Source organism: Pleurodeles waltl, chromosome 5, assembly GCF_031143425.1.
Source record: "Pleurodeles waltl isolate 20211129_DDA chromosome 5, aPleWal1.hap1.20221129, whole genome shotgun sequence".
NCBI lineage: Eukaryota > Metazoa > Chordata > Amphibia > Caudata > Salamandridae > Pleurodeles > Pleurodeles waltl.
The window spans coordinates 1,735,420,739-1,735,437,386 of NC_090444.1; the positions used below are offsets into that span (position 1 = coordinate 1,735,420,739).

Consider the following 16,648-nt stretch of genomic DNA (forward strand, 5'->3'; position numbering starts at 1 on the left):
ATGAATTGCTGTATACCCGGTATGGAATGAAAACCCATTGCAAGGGGCAGCTCATTTTTTGGCTCTGGGTACCTAGGGATCTTGATGAACCTACAAGCCCTATATATCCCTGCAACCAGAAGAGTCCTGCACACGTAACGGTATATTGCTTTAAAAAATCTGACATTGCAGGAAACTGTTACAGAGTAAAACATGGAGAAAAATGGCTGTTTTTTTCAGCTCAATTTCAATATTTTTTTATTTCAGCTGTTATTTTCTGGAGGAAAACCTTGTAGGATCTACACAAATGAACCCTCGCTGAATTCAGAATTTTGTCTACGTTTCAGAAATGCTTGGCTTACCAGGATCCAGTATTGCTTTCACACCCATTCCTGTCACTAACTGGAAGGAGGCTGAAAGCACCAGAAATAGTAAAAATGAAGTATGTCCCAGTAAAATGCAAAAATTGTGTTGAAAAATGTGTTTTTCTGATTCAAGTCTGCCTGTTCCTGGAAGCTGGGAAGATGGTGATTTTAGCACAGCAAACCCTTTGTTGGTGCACTTTTCAGGGGAAAAACCACAAGCCTTCTTTGACAGCCCTTTATCCCCATTTTTTTTTTTTTTTTAAACAAAATGTTAGCTGTATTTTGGCTAATTTCTTGGTCTCCTCCGGGGGAACCCACAAACTCTGAGTGCCTTTAGCATCCCTACAATGTTGGAAAAAAAGGACGCAAATTTGGCTTGGATAGCTTATGTGGACAAAAAGTTATGAAGGTCTAAGTGCAAACTACCCCAAAAAGCAAAAAAAGGTCTCAGCACTGGGGGAGAAGGCCTAGCAGCTAAGAGGTTAAAAAAAATTATTGTTTCAAAACAATAATGTTTGATTATTTTTACATTTAAAACATTTATCAAAATACTTTATTAGAAACAAATATGTACAGTAAGTCACAGCCTACTTTAGTTCCAGTGGGAGTGCGTTGCAGAACTAATGGTCAGCAATGTGTGCTGCTGAACTTATTCCAGGTCTGCAGTACATTTGTAACGGTTTTGTGTCTATTTTGGCTGTAGAAATATAACAGTGCTGTTTGTGAATAGCATTGGGCGTTCAATTTTATGGGTGGGTCTCTCGAATCACCTCTTTAACCCTCCCTTAACCCTTCCTTCCCCACCCAAAAGCTCTCCCATTTAGTAGTAAGTATTCCCTATTTTCCAGATACTGCCCGTCCACATTTTCTTCTAAAATGTTGGTGCACCTGGGTGGAGTCCTCAGAAGTTGCGGTACAGACCTTCTCACATAAACCCACATTCCTTCAGATATGCTACCATGTATCAGGGATACCTGTAGAAGGGCAAAAGTGGGGACAGTAGATAGCGAAACATGCAAGAATGGTGTTGCTCATAAACCATGTAAAGTGAGTGATAGTTTGACTACAGCAGAGTTTAATGTCATATTTCAAAACTCTTTAAAAACTTTTTCCCTAATTCTTAAGGCTAGGAGACCTTTAACAGTGGTTCTTCATTAGCAAGAAATCTATTATTAACCAACTGGAATGTGATACACCAACATGCCTACAAACATCAGAGCCTCATTATGAGTCGTAGTATATTGGGTCTGGTATTTTTCTTCTCCTGGAAATATCCAGGATTTTGGTAACTCCGGGAGTGTATTCCCATGATAACAGGAAAGACTATGAAGGTCCCCTAAGAAATGACAAATTGCGTATATAGTTCCCCTTATTTCTGCACAGGAACTTTTGTTGGATTGGAGCAGGTGAAATCCCGTGATGCAGGAACCTTGATACACAGTAAGTACACTGATTGCATAAATTCCATGGTGCTCAGTACTATGGTTTTTGGTCCCATCATAATTAGTATAGACTTGTGGGGCCTGATTTATAAAGGTAAACTTACACTTTTGTGTAAGCTTACTACTTTTAGGTATTCATATACTACATATTACCTATATATGCTGCTCTTTGCACCTGGAGACTTAGCATCAGAGCAGACAACTCTGCACACATAAATACAGGGAGTTCAGAGTCTTAAAATATCACACGCAGTTTGTGAAAGTTAAAAGTAGTGCACAAAAGTGTAGGTTTAACTTTGTGAATCAGGTCCATAATGAGGCCAAAAGTGGCACAACTCTGAACATTCACGGACAAATATTATGAATTATTAAACTTAGCATTGGTAGCAGAACACCCTCGCTTCTGCTTCAGGAAGCGCCTGCAAACAAAACTCTCAAAACTGCTTTTCTGTTAGAATAAAAGACTAGATAATGGTGAATACAAAATGTGGGTTGTTTTTCCACCACACACGATTTGATGCTACCCTTTCCTCTGGTTAAAGTTGCTTTTAACCATTTATTCTAGCATCCTGCAGTGGGCAGTTGCCAGTGTGGCGATTCTTGTAAAATACTCAATTCAAAATATACTTATTTAAAAATATGTGAACCGTTAGCATTCTGTATTTTACCCTTGTGACATTTTTTATTATTTTTGTAAGTTTAGCAGCAGTGCAAACATTCTGTTAAATGGCCTCTGACATTAATATAGCAAGGTTGGTCACTCAAACTGCCAGTCAATTCACATCCCACTCATCCTCATTCTAAAATTATGCTTTAGTAAGTAGTTGTGCTAGCCATTGGGCATTCACCTATGGACTGTGTCATTCCCAAGTACTTAGTACCAAAACTTTGGCATTGAAGAGTATCACTTTGCATGTGTTTAAAGTACACACACCAGTATTACACACCAAACATTGCAGTTTCTTAAAAATCTAGTTCTGGAGATGGAAAAGAATAACAGTTCCTTACAACAAGAGAGACAAATGTAGAATAATGCCAGAAATATGCTACAGTAAGCATTAAATCAAACCCTGCCCAAAAACACCATGTATTAATTCAAGTGCATCTATATTGTAAGATAAAGGGCCTGATTACAACTTTGGAGAAAGTGTTAATCCGTCCCAAATGTGACGGATATACCACCAGCCGTATTACGAGTTCCATAGGATATAATGGACTCGTAATACGACTGGTGGTATATCCGTCACTTTTGGGACAGATTAACACCTTCCTCCAAAGTTGTAATCAGGCCCAAAGTCTAAAATACAAATTCAAGGGACTAAAATACAGAACAGACAATACAATATAAAGATGTGTATAAATAAGTTGACATACGATCACAAATTACAACATAATAAATAAATAATTATTGTTTCAATCAAACCACCTTTAAAGGACTGTCCACAAAGATTCCAACAATATAGTCATAAATGGTCTAAGTCCCTGCACCAACAAAAATGGTCATGGTTGCAAAATGGCCCCAATGTGATCAATTTATATTAAACAGGAAAAATAAATAAATAAACAAATATAAAGGATACATACAATTGGGAAATAAACATGCCACAATGTAGGGGTACAAAGTTGCTCCTCTTTTTAGGTTGCCAAGGATGTCAGGGGAAATCTGATTAGAAACACCACCAGGTCACACAGCAGAACAAGCATGATTTATGCATGCTTTTGTTGCACTCTGGATGGCAGTTCATGACATGTAGGCACATCCATGTCTGCCCAAAGATAGAAGAGTATATTGCGTGGTGATAACTTATTTGATATCACTAGAGCGACATTTGCAGGTGGCAGGGCAGTCACGTATCATGTCCTCTCCTGTACATGTTCCATCCCCATTTAAAAATGTGTTGCAGTTGTTGTATTTATCCTGATAAGCGCATGAATTTGCTGTAAAGTAATTAAAATGTTTGAGTTAATGCTTGACAACATATCTACTATAGAACTCTTCAAAGGAAGTGGTAAGCTATGAGAAGTGTTAAACAGCTTTCCTTTTGAGAATTCAGCCAGGTAGCCTTGAGGATGCTGCAGTCCATGAGACCCCTGCATGCAGGCCCTGATGTCTTTCAAAACAAGAGATATTTTGAAAGAACACCAGTTTCTTTAAGGAGCATGAGCTGCTTTGAAGAAAATGTTTCCCATTTGGGTATACAAGCACAGGCATGGTGGTCTGTTGTTCTTTACAGACCAACATTGCTTTGTTTGTAGCTATCATGGGGCATCACAAATAGCGACCTGTGTAATTGATATTCATTTGGCAGGTCATTCTGCATTTTCGTGTGACCGGAGATTTTTACATTAGTACATAGGTCGCATCACAAAATTAGAGCTAGTTTAGCAAAATGTTACTGTGTAAATTGCCAATTGTGACCTGTATCTTTGTACATCAGATGCAAGGTTGATTTCATTTTTTGAAATACTATACTATATAAACCAATTTTAATCATACATTTAACATGCATAGGAATTACCAACAAACCACATACTACTACATCATTACATAGCATTGTTCAATTAATGTTTAAAACTCATAAAAAATACTATATTCTTGCAATTTGTCATCAGCTTACCTGTAAATAAAAGAACTTATGTATCCCGCATGTTCATATCCTCCATATCATTTAAACAAAGATTAATAAACTCTGGCATGATTTGCAAAAACTGCCATAGTAAAAGACTCATAAAATAAACCTCTAACCATTCTCAAATAGGCATAACTTGAAACTGTCTCAGGAAACAGTCATGAATGCAAGAGATTCAATATAAAGAAACATTTAGAACCGTTTGCCTCAATGTTTGTGTGTTTTGTGATTATATGTTACAAATTACACACGTTTAGAAGTATTTTTTTAAAAATAGTTTGAATCTTTGCAAATACTGTCCTCCCTTCCTCTCACAAAATTTAGTTAACTGGTGCTATTTCACACCCGCCCTACTACAGTTACATATTGACTTTCAGGTTGTAACATAAATATGCATACATGTGTAGGTGATACTTGTAAATATTTAAAATGATAAACCTGAGTGAGTGTGCACACTCCTTATTTATATTGGATTTCCTTATACGCTCTCCTAACAACCTTCTGATAATTTAAATAAGTGACACATATAAGAAAACATAAAAAGGTTGCCATGCATACAATGTGCCCCCTTCTCTTACTGACTTACCTCCGTTTTTTAAGTCACAGATATATGGTTTAACTTACGTAAGTGTAAGTTACACTCATTTACAGATGTAAGTCAGGTTTGAGTTCAAATATATTCTTTTTACATAATACGCTCCATTCAAAATGACACCCAGTCATCAGTGATCTAATAAGCATGACTGAAAAAACACAGACTAGAATTTTTCGACTTACTTTGACGATATTTTAAGTGTATGTGAATTCCATTATAAAGAAAGTAACTACTGTTTCCTTAATTGCTGGTTAATTCTATGTATTTTACACCTTTTTGTATCTTTGCCTTACTTTTGTGAATCTCAGTGTTCTCTTTGTGAAAGCCATGAGAAAGAGAGGGCAAAATAATTTTAGATAATTAAGTAGGAATATCCATGGGTTTATCATGTATATCTATTTCCAGTATCCATTAGAAGCAGAACTCTTCTTGCCAACAAGTGTTTTGTTCAGAAGACATGGTCCCTAGAAACTACGGCCCTCATTATGAACATGGCGGTCCAGATCGCCATGCCGGTGGTGGCAGAAATTACCACCACCGACATGGCGGTCTGGACCACCATATTCCGAACACGGGGAGACTGCCACAGACGGCCCTCCGCCACCACCAGGCTACCGCCACCAGGCAGCCTGACGATGGTGGAGTTCCTTATCTGACAGGGCAACGCTGCAAGCAGTGCTGCCCTTCGGATAAACAACCTGTGTTCCCCAGCCTTTCACTTGGCATAGGCAGTGCAGGGGCCCTCATGCACAGCCCCGACGTGCATGTCACTGCCCGATTTATGGGCAGTGATATGCTCGATGGGTGCTGCTGCACCCGCCGCACTGCGGCATTGACAACAAATCCATGCATGCATTGCGTCACTTTGTAAATATGACCCACACTTTTGGCCTTCTAATGCCACATTAGCGTAATAAAATTACCCTAATGTGGCTTTAGAATGGCGCTAGGAGCTCTTAAACATGCCCCTGTAAGTTCCTCAGGTCAATGACAGGAGTCTTGAAATCCTCAATGATTTCCATTGTAGTCTAAGCCTCTGGAACTAAATTTCCTACTATCTTTTGTGAATAAGTGGAAAGATCAGGGTCAGCACAACACTACATTAAGACATTGACTATGCTTTCTTGAACATTCTGGCTATTTGGAATGTTATCCTGTGATCCTGCAATGATTTGCCACCAGAAATTCGGAATATCAATCAAATAGGATCAAACAGAAGTTACAGAGCGCAGGTCATCATCCACAAGGGTATCCAGGCACTGAGAATATAACTGCTAAGGGGTTCAGTTGAACAGCCAGGCCTTGAACCCTTTCCTGAATTCCGGGAGAGAAGATGAGGTCCATAGGTGAAGGAGGAGTTTGTTACATGATTTTTCCATTAAGGATGTGAAGGAGCATCCTCCACTGTTGCTTTGGCAGATGCAGGGATATGTGTGAGGGCGAGGGAAGTGGAGCGCAGGTGTCTAGAGGGTTGGTGGAAGTTTAGGTGGTGGTTGATGTATGCTGGTACTTGATTGTGAAGGGCCTTGTAGGTGTGGATCAGCATCTTAAATTGACATGTCTTCTGAATGGGGAGTCAGTAGAGCTTCTTGAGGTGGTGGGTCATGTTGGTCCATTTGGGGAGGTAAAGGATTCGTCTGGCCACTGAATTCTGTATGGCCTGTAGTCTCTTCATGAGGAGCATGGTGCTTCCTATGTAGAGTGCTTTGCTGTAGTCCAGCTGGCTGGTGACTAGGGCTTGAGTGATGTTTCCACTGATGTTGACGGAGAGCCATTTGAAAATAGTAGGGAGCATGTGAAGAGTGAGCAAGCAGATGGAAGAGACTGGGTTCATCTAGTTTTTCATGGTGAACTTGCTTTCCAGGATGATGCTAAGGTTGCAAGCATGGTCTGTCGGAGTGAGCCTAGTTCAGAAGGCCACCATGAGTCGTTCCACAGAGAAGTATTGTTCCAAAAGACCAGCACTTCTGCTTTGTCTGTATCGAGTTTTAGGCAGTTGTTATTTGCCCAGTCTGTGATGCCCGTTATGCCCCTGTGGAAGTTGGCCTTTGTGGTGTAAGGGTCTTTTGATAGTGAGAGAATGAGGTTTGTGTCATCTGCGTGGGATGTGATGTTCAGTCCATGGGTTCCAACAATGTCGGCTAAGGGGATCAGGTTGATGTTGAACAGTGTAGGGCTGAGGGACGAGCCTTGAAAGATGCTACAGATGATGTTCTTAGGTTCTGAGGTGAAAGGTGGGAGGCAGATTCTATTGGTGCTTCCGGTGAGGAATGGTGTGATCCATTTGAGAGCATCTCCTTGGATTCCAATATGAAGAAGCCTCTTGATAAGTATGTGGTAGGATACAGTGTCACAGTGTTGACTGCTGCTGGGAGGTCGTTGATGATCAGGGCGGCTGCTTCTCCCTGAACGAGGAGGGGTCTGATGTCATCAGTGGCAGTGATCAGGCAATTTCAGTGCTGTAGTTGATACAGAATCTGGATTTGGATGCGTCTAAAAGATTAATGATCTCCAGGTATTCTGTGAGTTGGTGGTTGAAGGCCTTTTCAAGGACTTTGGTGGGAAAAAGGAGCAGATAGATGGGATGGTAATTCTTGAGTTCACTGGGGTCGTCTAAAGATTTCTTGAGAAAGGATTTGACTTCTGCGTGCTTCCATACTTCCGGGAAGGTGGCTGTGGTTATGGATGAGTTGAAGATGTCTGTGAGCTCGTTGCTGATCATCTTGCTCCCGAGGTTGAAAATGTGGAGACAGGGGTCCGTATGTGCTCCTAAGTGGATGAAGTTCTTTGACTATTGTTTTAAAACTAAAAGAATTATGTATTTATTGAATTTTATATTCATTTATTTTCTATATTTATGTAGCAAACTTCACCTGAAAATATCAGTGCCTTGTTTAAAGAATAGAGGATATCCAATATCACTTACACTGAAACAGAAGAAATCATAAATACTTATAACGTATTTTAGAATTTGGAATATAAATTAGAAGGTTAATTATGTTTCTCTTTTCTTTTTTCATTAGGTTGTGTTAACTGCCCTTTTAAATCACTAGTTTTATGAAATGAACTGTTTTGCTGTCCTGAAGCAGTGATGCTTCATATCAGAATATCTTCATGAGTCAGACATATTTACACCAATACTATTCATAAAATTATTCTTTTTTGGATTCACTCGCAAGGCAGTTTATTCCAGGAAATGAAAACTAGATGTGAACAATCATTTGGAATGTTTATGAAAACTGAAAATCTTAAAAACTTTGTGGATGATAATCAACTTCCAAATGGATACACCCTACTTCTCTCCTAGGTCACCTTCGCAATGAAGACAATTCTTCCCTGGGTCAACTTCCCTACAGACTCACCCAAGCTTTCTCCTGGTTCACCTTCCCAATGGACACAACCTGCTTCTCCTGTAGGTCAACTTCCCTTTAGACACATCCTAACTCTCCCCTGGGTCACTTTCTCAATAGGCACATCCTGCTTCTTCCCTATGCCATCTTCTCAGTGGACACACCCTACTTCTCTCCCAGATCACTTTTCCAGTGGACACATCTTAGCTCTCCCCTGGGTCACTTTCTAAAAGAACACATCCTGGTTCTCCCAATGGACACAGCCTTCATCTTCCCTTGGTTACCTTCCTAGTGGATGCACCCTAGGTTTACCCTAGGTCACCTTCCCAATGCACACATCCGACTTCTCTGCTAGGCCACCTTCCTAGTGGACACACCCAGTTCTTGGGAACGTCACCTTTCCAATGGACACATCCTACTTCTCCCCTAGGTCACCTTCCAAGTGGACACATCCCAGGTCTGCCATAGGTCAACTTCCCAATGAACACATCTAACTTTTCCCCTACATCATCTTGCTAATGGAGACACCCTAGCACTCTGTTAGGTAAATTTGGGTTGGAAACATTAACTTTTTTCTATGAAAGCATGATGATAAGTTTCCCATTGCTATCAGTGGAATCTAAGGCTTCAGGTGAAAAACATCCTTCTATCTTGATTCTCTGATGATTTGTTTGCAGTACTAACTGTATCTTACAAACACATTTCCCTAGTAATTTGGCCATGAACAAGGAACTGACTCCATATCCAATGCCTGAGCATTACCGGAAAATAATTAAATATTCTTTGTAGAGAAAAGTGCTATATTAATTATGAAAAGAACATGGTGCTCTAGCGGAAATAAAGTACAGTTTTCAATCACTGAAATAAAGTTAATTTTGATACTCACTACACAGTTTGTCATCACATGCGTTAGGGCAGTCACCACATGATTTTCCTTTCTTATATGGCGTGCCAAGCTTGTTTTTAGTATTTCCCCTAATAATACAAATATTATGGAATAAGATGCAGCAATATCGTTTTTCATTGTTTGCAAATATGAAGTAGAGTTTAATACATTTGTATTACACATATTGTATATGGCAGTATACTCTGTATTGTACAGAAAACAGACATTTTCAGCTTCCATTATAACTTCCAAGGTTGAACTAAGTTGTTGAAGAAGCTGTCAGTGGTAATTTAAAAATGGCAGCCACAAGATATAGTTTATAAGCACAAAACAAAGTACTTTAGTTGTTTTCAGAGCAGAATCTGTCCGGTCAGTTAGGAGTATTACTGAGGGCCTGATCCACAATGGTAAAAGTCCTGAAGTCTTGCTTTAGACCTGAAGTCTAAGTTTAAATCTAAAGTCTAAACTTATACTTCAGGTCTAAGTTTACCTTTGTGAATTGAGCCCTTTAAATGATCACATTCCATTTCCCTACTCACACATACACTTGCTGCTCAGCTCAGTTCTGTGGAGGAGGAACCTGTGGTCGAATTCCACCATTGTCACTCTCCCGGAAAAATATATCAGTGTTTCGAAAAAAGTGAACTTCTGTTCAATGGTGCTTCTAAATGCCTCTTATCTTTAAAACTGACCAGCCTGAAACAATCCAGAAAACTACCTTCCCTAGCATGGTGTGTGGGACGTTATAAAAGTACACGGAGCACTGTATGAGTCAGTGTCATCTAACTTTGTAAGCGAGACATTCGTTTCAAACCAGTACGCAGACCCAACTGCACACTGTGGTGTTTATTTATTAATTAATTTAATTAGATCATTGAGTGTTTGCTTATGACATTTTCACTTGGTAGCAACAGTGCCTTACCTCAAAGCAGTTTCTATGGTCTGGCTTGACAGCAGAGGTGTCTCTAATTATATGAGAATCACTAGGAGAGCCAGGCCACATCTTGGGGGCCAGAAGTACACGTTTTGATTGGGCAGAAGTTGTGTGCTTCCACAAAAAAAAGTGTTGCTCCTGACACAGTTGTGATCATTTTGTATATTTATCCACTTCCTGAGCTTCAACTTTCAGGGACACACTCATGATGTTGTAATGCTATCAAAGTTTCTTTTATAGCTAGATATGTTATGGTGTTTTTCTCTGGCAGCAGAATAGATGGAAGAAGGTAACTCATTATCCTACATGGATTTTTAGGTCTGGCCTGACCATGCAACTGTCACCTGGCCTTTTAACCTACAGCAATATTACTCTACAGTTCCTTGGTTTCACACAAATACTGCTATCTACTTGTAATGCTTTACTTTACCATTCAATGTTCTTCTAAGCCTGAACTATTTGCATTGCCAATGCTTGTTAAGTTAACCAATCACATCTGCGTCAATGAACAACTCCTGAAGTTCTGGTAGTTTTGTAATGGGATGGGAAGGCCATCTTGCAGAGGTTTGCCTTTAGTACTGTTCTTGAAAGCTGCTAGATTTCACTGCTTTCTAAGATCTGTGCACTATGGGATTGAGAGCTGTGAGCCCAATAAACTGATCAATCTCCCTGGTGTTGGTGACTTTATTTGTATAATCTATTTTCTCTGAATTAATGTGAACCAGTGAATGGATTATAATCTGATTTCTTTATGTTCAACCTGTAACTGGCTGTGGGATTTGCAAATTGTAAAGTTTCCATATCTCTGTCTTTTGGCTCCAGAATAGATAATATTATAACAATCAAGTCTGAACAGCAAAATGGTAACTAAAGCAATAGGATGATCCTTCTCAAAGTATAAGACAGGAGTATGTATGTGTAGTTACTGCTGTGACCTACTGACCAAAGTACAGTATTGCTTTAAACCAAGCTCAAAGATTCTTTCTTGATTAAAATTGGGGACAGTGTGGCTCCGAGTTCCTCATGCCAACTGAATGAATGTTAAGGTTTCACATAAGTTTCCCAATAGTCATAAGCCAGTTGTTCCCTCACCAGTAGTGACCCAATTTTTTCTTCTCTCTGCAGGCCCACTAGCAGCAGCCATCTTGGAATAATTGGTGAGCTAGTACTCAGGGAAGTTACTCAGATTTTGCCAAGGGTATTAAAGGAGGCCTGTAGTGCACCCATGTTGCGTGCTTGCATTCTAAAGGCAAGCACATTGGCATGTGTCTGAGCCTGGATCATGTCCAGTTGCTAGTCATGCTGCCAGTTTCCAAATCCATCTGATAAACTGTGCTAGATTCATACTCTTTCAGTGTTACTTAATCTCTTCTCTCTGTTCCATGTTTTAGACATTGAGATATCAAATGTTCTAAAAGAGTGCAATATTACGGAGATAAGCCTATTAATTTAGATCTGTTTTTGAAGTCTAGAATGTATTAAATGCTTGCTTGGCAGTCAAAAAATCTTATTCCATCAAAATTTGTATTGTTGAATACAATCTGGACTTGGTTAACATTAGGGAGTCATGGTTCTTTGATCGTACACTTGATGTATTAAATAAAATCACCCCCTACCCACTTATACTTTAATAGAAGCTCACCAATCTCTTAAGAAAGATGGTCTAGCATTTCTGATCAGATAGGCCTGCAACTTGCTGGATTTATCTGACAAGTGAGTAACTATCTATTGCACATTTAAGACATTGGGGCCTATCTTTTATTGGATTGATGTACTTTGTATTACGTGTTATGTATGTAAATGCATGCTTAGCAAGATTCCACTGGTATGCCTGATTCTTCAGCTTACAAGTTGCTCTGCACATTTAATCAAGGTTCAGTAGTCCAAAAGATACTATTATTATCTGGTTGTAAGGGAATTTATTCAGTTGGCAAAGGTAACTTTTCTGATTCAGTTGGCAAAGATAACATTTCTGATGTAATGAGACATTCTCTAGTCATATTCACGAAAAAACAATATGATGTTTTCACAGAGATGTCTATGGAAGCTTTACAGAAAGTTTAACATAGTTAGCTTTTGCGACATAACGCTGGATTGTTTCTTATCCTTTGGCAGAGTCAGATTGACCTAAAAGCCAATTTGACAGCACCAGAAGGGCTGATCTAACAGGTCATTGTGTGGGCCAGATGTTTGTCTGTCGGTGGACATTTTCATGGTCTGGTGAGCCAATCTTTATTGTGGATTCCCTGATATTACCACAAACACTGCCTGCAGCAAGAGCCAACAAATGCATGCAGTTGCCCACAGCTTGCCAAACGCCTATATAGTGTGTCTTTACATGCTCAAAACTGCCCCTATTTGCAATTGTTGTCCACTTTTCTAGCTATCAGCTTTGATAATGGGGGCTACTTTGATTTTGGTGCCTGGGACTGACTATTTACTGACCCAGCGTGACCTATTCCCTTGCGTCATTGCCTCATATGATCTTTAAATGGCTACCTTCAACTCCAGTTTGACTATTTTCCATGGATGTTTCAAACTGTGTGCCAATTGAAGAACTCTTAGGGCTTCTGGAGATTTTTAGACTAAGGGATTCAAAAAGAAGACCAGAATTGGCATCAGCTGAGCACTGCAGTTGGAAGATGTGGTAAAAATATCATGGAATGCCGTCTACAAATCCTTCCTATGGTAACTATGTTGACTTAAGGTGGGCTGTCTACCTGAGGTGGGCTTACAAGTACGTTTCACTTGTGAACTGTATCATTCAGATTTGGAGAATAATGAAATCAGTCAATGATCTGGCCTGGAATTTGGTTTATTGGCTTTGTGTTTGGTGGCAATGGCACAGGTGACTATAGCCAGGGCATGCCTTATGGTAGGAGCGGGGATCAGTTGGTTGAAGCATATTTCTGTAGATTTATAACCACATCTGTATACTTTTTGTCAGGAAGCTATTTGATAGACTTTGTAATGCGAGAGAGTTTTGGATAAAAAATATACTTCAATCTCATACCTCACAGGAAACCATAAGCAATGCTTTCTTTTTTTCTTGAAGGTCATCAGCAGAACACAAAATGCAGCTTGTTGCAAATCAAGCACTACAGATGATACAAAGGAGCACTCAGCAGGCATGATAGCTGTGCCAATGTGGGCATCAGAATCATTGGCATTTTGTCCTGGTGTGGTCTTTGCTTTACTAGTTTCAAACTATGAAGGATCACTAAGTCTATCACATGTAGAAGAATTGGACATCCTATTATACACTTTTCTTTCAGTAACAACTGTAAAAACACAGTCATTCGGTCCTCTAATGCAAGTATCACTATTTAGAAGACACTGAAGTCCCGAAAGTAGCCAGCGCAAGAGCAATTTTAGTTGTAAAATCAGAGTGGTTTGGCTGAAATACGTATTTCAGGTGATTGAGTGCCTTCCTTTCATGAAAATCCAAGCCTCTAAATCCGAATTCCGAAATGTCATGATGACTCCCACTTTCACAGAACTCTATTTGACCTCATTATCCACCTTGATAATCTTTTAAGTCTGCTCATCCATAGTCAAGGTGCTAAGAGCACACAGTAGGCCTTATATAACAAGCAATGTCACAAAGCTGAAGATTAGGAAGTGGCAAGATGAAGAAGGTAAGTGTTCTTGTGCTATCAATTGCCCATTGATAGCCAGATAGTCTGTCTATTATTCACTTCCAGGATGGCCTGAAGGCCGACCTTATCAATCGATATCTCATTCTTGTATAACTTCCCTGTGTATCAAACACTCATTAAAGAACACACTCCTATCTCTAGGTCCAGATCTCTTTTACCTTCTATGTCCCACTAAATTTCTTACCTCATATCCTGTCTATCCCCACTTGCAATTCCACCAGTTTTAAGTCAAATCTCCTACCTCTGTCACATACAACTCCTCACCAAGTGTCCCCATGATTTTAGAACTTCCTGTAGCGTTGTAGTTAGATGTAGGTCATGCTATATAACCACACTAGGATCATATGTATTTGGGTCTGGCTGTAGCATTTGAGTAGCAAATGAGTCAGAACACCTACAGTACAGTGCTCGTCTGTTTTTTGCATAGGTTTGTCTGCACAAAAACCACATATTCATGTATGCGTGGATGTGGCTATGGCATTTGTGTTGGGACACCTAGAGTACAGTGCTCTTCTACCTTTTGGATAGGTTTCAGCTATACAAAAAACATATGTTCATGTATGTGTGGGTGTGACTATAGCATTTGAGCTTGTACACCTAAAATATAGTGCTATTCTATCTTTTGGCTACGTTTCAGAACTAAAAATACCACAAAAAATAAATGCATGCATTTAAATTTTATATGTATTTTATACATAAACGTTTTACTGCAATGCATGATCCCAACCATTATCATTTACACCATTGACAGGTACCCACACACATAGCAGATTTAAAACTGGCATAATAAAATTCCACTCAATATATTTCCATGGCAACAGGGGTTTTAAATGCAGGTTTGCATGAGTTTAAACATGACAAGTCTCTACCTATGTTGTCATTGCATCTTTTAATATTGCACAGCTTAAGACATAGTAGTAGTTAAAGAAAGGTTCAAATTAATCTGACCAATACATTTTTTTGCAGGTTATACTTACGGCGGGCAGTAGTGGCAGACATAGAAATAAGGCAATGGGCTTTTAGGACATTCGGTAACAGCACATCCCACCTGGTAAGAATTATACCAAACATTCTGCAAGTAAAAATAGAACCACAGTGCATTATATAGTGTAGATTTAAGAAACCAATATAGTAACATGACTTTCAACTTAACTCTCCACAACTTATGTTCCAGTAAAAGCGTTTTAACTAATGCATCATAGATGAATCATTATTTACTACTCTAGAATAGAATCATGTAAAAGCTCAGAGTGGAAAAACATAGTTTACAAAAGGATGGATTCTGAAACATAGACTGCTATCATCTTTATCTTTAATATAAATGTGACTACCCAAAATGACCAGAAATCAACCAGATTAGGATGTGGGAAAGAGAAAACGCATGCTCCCATCCTGCTTTGCTCTTTATGGACATCCTTATTTGAACATGCCTATGGCTAAGGGGTGTACTGGCTATGCCAGGGGTTGTGAAATGTGGGGAGAATTGTACACACCATAACTAGAGTATTTAAGAGTTTCTAAGATTTGTGTTCACTGAACCATAACTAACCTTTAAGTTTTTTTTTCTTTCAGTGAATTGCATGGGTTTTTGTGATGTATCTCAATCATCTGACATGCTGCTATTATGTGCTGCGCAAAGTTTTTGTTCAGACACTGAGGCCAGCCTGCTTCAGCTGGGCCCAGTAGAGAATGGTCAGAGGGCATGCTTTGCCTTGCACTGGGTTTAACTTGCTGTCTGACAAATATTATAAAAAACTGACAAACATTAAACTAAGAAAACCTAGAGTGCCAAATAAGGTAAGTCTATGCCAAATTGCCAGTCCATGAAATGGTGCCCATTGATTACTATATCAAAATGTTTTGACTTCCTAATGTTACTGTCTCCTGATTGGAGCTGCACAAAGTCTGAAATGCCTGTACATGATGTAACATGCTTGCAGCCTGCCACACGTGATCTAGATTCATCAGAACGAAAGTTAAAAGCAAATTAATATATTGTACCCTCCTTTTAGATGTCCCCCCTTGATGGATTGGCACAAAACTTCACATACCATTAGAAAACCAGGCCATATAAGCTTTTGACAACTTTTATGTCAATTCATCTCACAATGCTTTTTTTATGAGCCAGTTCACACTTTTTTCCCACTCACTTTTTAACAGCCTTCCTTGGTGGATTTGACCAAACGTAAATATATGAAGAAACGGTAAATGATTTCAGTCTCAGACAAATATGCAGATCCATAAAATGGTGACAAAGCTGTTAGTAATTTAAAAATATTTTTCAATCCCACCTATTAAAAAGTGTCCCCATATTGGGTCTTCACAAAACCTAAAATATCTGCACTAGGTTTAACTCACTGTCTACCTGCCACAGTTGATGAAGATTCATCAAACAGTACCAAAGTTCTAAGCTATCCATGCCCCAGGCCTCTATGGCGCACATCTTCTAGGCCATGTGCATTGTGATTGGGTGCACAGCTCAGTCTCCAATGAGGCCATGCACCCAACCCGCTTTGGGTGGCCAACTTGAGTTGTGCTTAGTCTTCAGCATTTAGGGCGGACGACTGGATCCAGGGTATGGCATCCAGCCATTTTTGCAAACCTGCATGGGCAACCACTCCCATTGCTATATGGCTTTCAGATGTGCATAGCGGAGGGCTGCCACAGGGCCTTGTAAGTGGCTAACTCCCTCAGAACACTAGACTTGTGAATCCTGAGGCCCAGAAAGGTATGGAGGCTGCAGGGAGGAACAAAAATTCACAAATCTAACAGGATTTGCAAATTCCCACAATAATAATTATTTTTTAG

At 39.5% G+C, this 16,648-nt stretch overlaps 1 protein-coding gene across 1 annotated transcript in view; it reads right to left on the minus strand.

The window, feature by feature from the left end:
- Positions 1-3,085: 3,085 nt before the first annotated feature.
- The window catches only part of LOC138296724 (serotriflin-like), a 150,215-nt gene continuing 136,652 nt past the window's right edge, over positions 3,086-16,648 (minus strand). Inside the window, exons 8-10 of the mRNA XM_069236125.1 lie at positions 14,818-14,912; positions 9,248-9,336; positions 3,086-3,724 (exon numbers count right to left, since the gene is read on the minus strand). Of these exons, the coding sequence (XP_069092226.1) occupies positions 3,591-3,724; positions 9,248-9,336; positions 14,818-14,912 (318 nt within the window). The 3' untranslated portion in view covers positions 3,086-3,590. The remainder of the gene's footprint in view (positions 3,725-9,247; positions 9,337-14,817; positions 14,913-16,648) is intronic.